The sequence below is a fragment of the Trachymyrmex cornetzi genome, unplaced genomic scaffold (assembly GCF_001594075.2).
Source record: "Trachymyrmex cornetzi isolate Tcor2-1 unplaced genomic scaffold, Tcor1.1 scaffold1887, whole genome shotgun sequence".
NCBI classification, from domain to species: domain Eukaryota; kingdom Metazoa; phylum Arthropoda; class Insecta; order Hymenoptera; family Formicidae; genus Trachymyrmex; species Trachymyrmex cornetzi.
In genome coordinates, this window is record NW_017296513.1 from 2,698 (window position 1) to 5,998 (window position 3,301).

Here is a 3,301-nt window from a genome sequence, read left to right on the forward strand (position 1 = left end):
AGATAGAAGCTTCGTTCATTGCACGTTTCCATTCTTCGTCGTCTTCAATTAAACCTAAAGCTAAACATGCGGAAGTAAACGTTTGATGTAATTCACCATTGACTGTTTTTAAATCATTATAACTTGTTGCTCCATTGACATTCATTAAAAGAATACGCAAGTGAAATAACTCTATTTCAGTTGGGCTAACTGAGTACATGCGTAATTCCAATGCAATTGAAATAACGCTGACGTTTTTCCCAACGATTAACTTGTTGTCCATCAAGAGTTACTTTTTTAAATACATAGTATAACGGTATATCTGTATATCTGTACTGGCGTGCATCAACATCTCGTTTATTTAAATCAAAATAGTCCATCAACATTGTTATACGTTCTAAAACAGATTGTAAATTCTCTTCATTTGAACAATCAGAGATAATTACATTTTGTTCGTTTGGTAAATGCACTGGTAAACGAATTATAGCATGACTTTTCTCTTGTAATGTTTTACCTGTAATGCGCCAATAAGCTTCAACTGGTCCTACGTAACGTGCTTCAATAAAATCCTTGATTTCGTCATGAACAATCTCTGTATCATTCACATTATTTTCTATAACAAAAGACGCTGCATCGTGACCTTTGTAAATATACTTGTATAAATACTTCACCGATTTAATACTTGAAACTATTTCAACATTAATATGACAATTAAAAATTGTTGATAATATTGAACAATAAGGAACGACAAATCGATTATCTACTACAAATTCTCTAGATTTCTCATATAAAATGCTAGTATCTTTTCGACGATATTGCGGATAATCATTTTCATCCATAGTTGTTTCTTCGTGAAAGGGTTTTGGAAAATGTTTCGAACATTTTCCATTTATCATACACCAATCACCACAAGGTCCATGAATCATATTTTTCATGACGATTTCATGTAAATTTTTATCAATAACAGGATCCGGAATTTCAGCGGAAATATACTTGTCAACAGTTTCCGAATTAGTAATTTTGCAATTTTGTTTCAAAGTTATTAACATATGTACATGCGGTAAACCACGTTTTTGAAATTCAATTACATAAACGAAAGCTTTTACTTCACCGAAAAATTTTTGTCGAACTATTAAATCTATCATATAATCTTTTTTTATATTAAAAACTCCAGTGCAAATATCAGGTCTATCAGCAGGTTGTTGAGCTGGAAGCAAATTTTCTTTCATTTCGAGCCAATTTGGATTGCAAGTCATTGTAATAAAAACATCTGGTTTACCATACTTGCGAACAATAGCCATTGCATCTTGGTAATTTTGCATCATATTTCGAGGTGAACCAATAAATGTCGAATAATAAATGTCGATGAAAGAATTATTATTCGTCCAATACGAGTATTAGCGTCAGTTGCTACTTTTTCTAAATAATCAATCATTCCTTGATGTTTTTCTATTCTCAACTGTTTTTGGTTTTCTTTGCACCAATTAATTCTATCTTTTTCTATTTTTACATAACTGTCAACAAGCCATTGTTGAAATAATCGTTTACCCATTAAAAAAACATTGAAACTGTCACGTAGAGCCATTCGATATTGAACATACATTGATCTGATTACACGTTTTCCATTAATTTGTTTAATACCGTCGTGCCAACCTTGCGAACCGTACGGATAGTACATTGGATAAATCTATGGTTCAACGTTTGGATCCATTGTATTAACATATTTTAAAGTTTTATCACGTTTATTTCTAATTGTAACATAACAATCAGGAATATATATATCTCCATCAGCGGTAGTTGAAAAAATTGCAGCAATTTTATTAGTCCTTTGAACATTATATCTTCCACGATCGATGCCCGTTTTCTTATTTAAAAACCCCATTTTTAAATTAGGCACGTTTAAACCTAAACTTTCCTGATAACAAATTTCTTCGTGCATCATTTGATATGACTGAGCAAATATATTGTTGCTACGAATAATATCATCTAACGTACGCAATAACTCTTTATCGAGATTTGAATTTGTATTTAAACGATATTCTGTAACTTCGTTAGCGTCAAGAATAAAAAGCTGTCCATAACTTGATTGTTCATTTGTAGCAGGATATAAAGCAGTGTTAATTTGATAATATATTTGACCTTGAATTTTGAAACAATAAGATCCTCGTTTTTGAGCGTTAAAATTAATCAAGTTAGCATTGAAAGATGCAAAAGAAAATGCACTATTGTAAACTCGCAGATTTTGTAAAAACTGTTTTGATTTCTGATGATTTCCAGAAAATAACTGTTGTAGTTCATTAGGAAGTAATGGTAAAGGTCCCAATATTACTTTTCCATGACTACAACAATCGTTGAATGAACTGCCTTTATTGTAAACTTTTTCAGCTTGAAAATGCTTTGCTTTACAGTGTTGGCATTCTACATCCATTTTTCCTATATAATGTTGATTTAAATTATAATAGTTTATATTCTGAAATCCTTTATAGTTGGCTCGGTAATTTTGTACTCTTCTTTTGCTTAAGTTTATATTATGTATTTGCAATAATTATTCATCATTAGTTCAGGAAAGAATATCATTTACACTCATTGACTGACTTATTTCTGCAATATTTTCATTCGCAAGTACTTCGTCAGTAGTTAACAATTGTTTGTTTATATTAAAACTATTATTATTACATTTTGAATTCAAAGTTGTCAAAACATTGCTCTGTAACTTTAACATGCTGTTGTTAACTGTTGTAACAGAACTGTTTAATGTTGTAATATTATTAGGTGTACAACTTCGCTTCCGCCGTTTTCCTATAGATGGCTTTAGCGGTAAGTGATGGTCGAAATAAATAGATCGTAGACGTCATTACAATAAACTTGGGTATCTGTCAACATAATCCCATAGAAACATTAGTCGATTTGTGTCTGCATCATAAAGTTATTCTCGATTGAAAATGTCAGTTTACGAACCAAATTCTCGTCATTTGCGTCAGGTTTTAATTTTCTGCTTCAATATGAAGAAATCTGCGGCTGAGGCTCATCGAACGTTCTCAAATACTTATGGTGAGGCTGCTATTAGTGAAAGAACGTGTCGTGAGTGGTTTTAACGCTTCAAGAACGGTAATTTTGACGTCGAAGACCGGCATAGCGGAGGAAGAAGAAGATTTTCGAAGATGCAGAATTGGAGGCATTACTTGATCAAGACTCGTGTCAAAATCAAGAAGAATTGGCACGATCATTGGGAGTGACTCAACAAGCCATTTCAAAACTCCTCAAAGCCATGGGAATGATTCAGAAGCAAGGAAATTGGGTGCCGTACGAGTTGAAGCCGAGA

The 3,301-nt window shown here is 32.3% G+C and overlaps 1 protein-coding gene across 1 annotated transcript; it reads right to left on the reverse strand.

Moving 5' to 3' along the window:
* Positions 1-185: 185 nt before the first annotated feature.
* LOC108759485 (uncharacterized) lies at positions 186-1,280 on the reverse strand. Its single transcript, XM_018504958.1, has one exon. It carries the CDS (start codon positions 1,278-1,280, stop codon positions 186-188), a length of 1,095 nt encoding a protein of 364 aa, XP_018360460.1.
* Between the last annotated feature and the right edge of the window lie 2,021 nt (positions 1,281-3,301).

What these genes read in the sequence shown, in the direction of transcription:
- LOC108759485 (XM_018504958.1), bottom strand. Translation starts at nt 1,280, where the DNA reads ATGGCTATTGTTCGCAAGTATGGTAAACCAGATGTTTTTATTACAATG.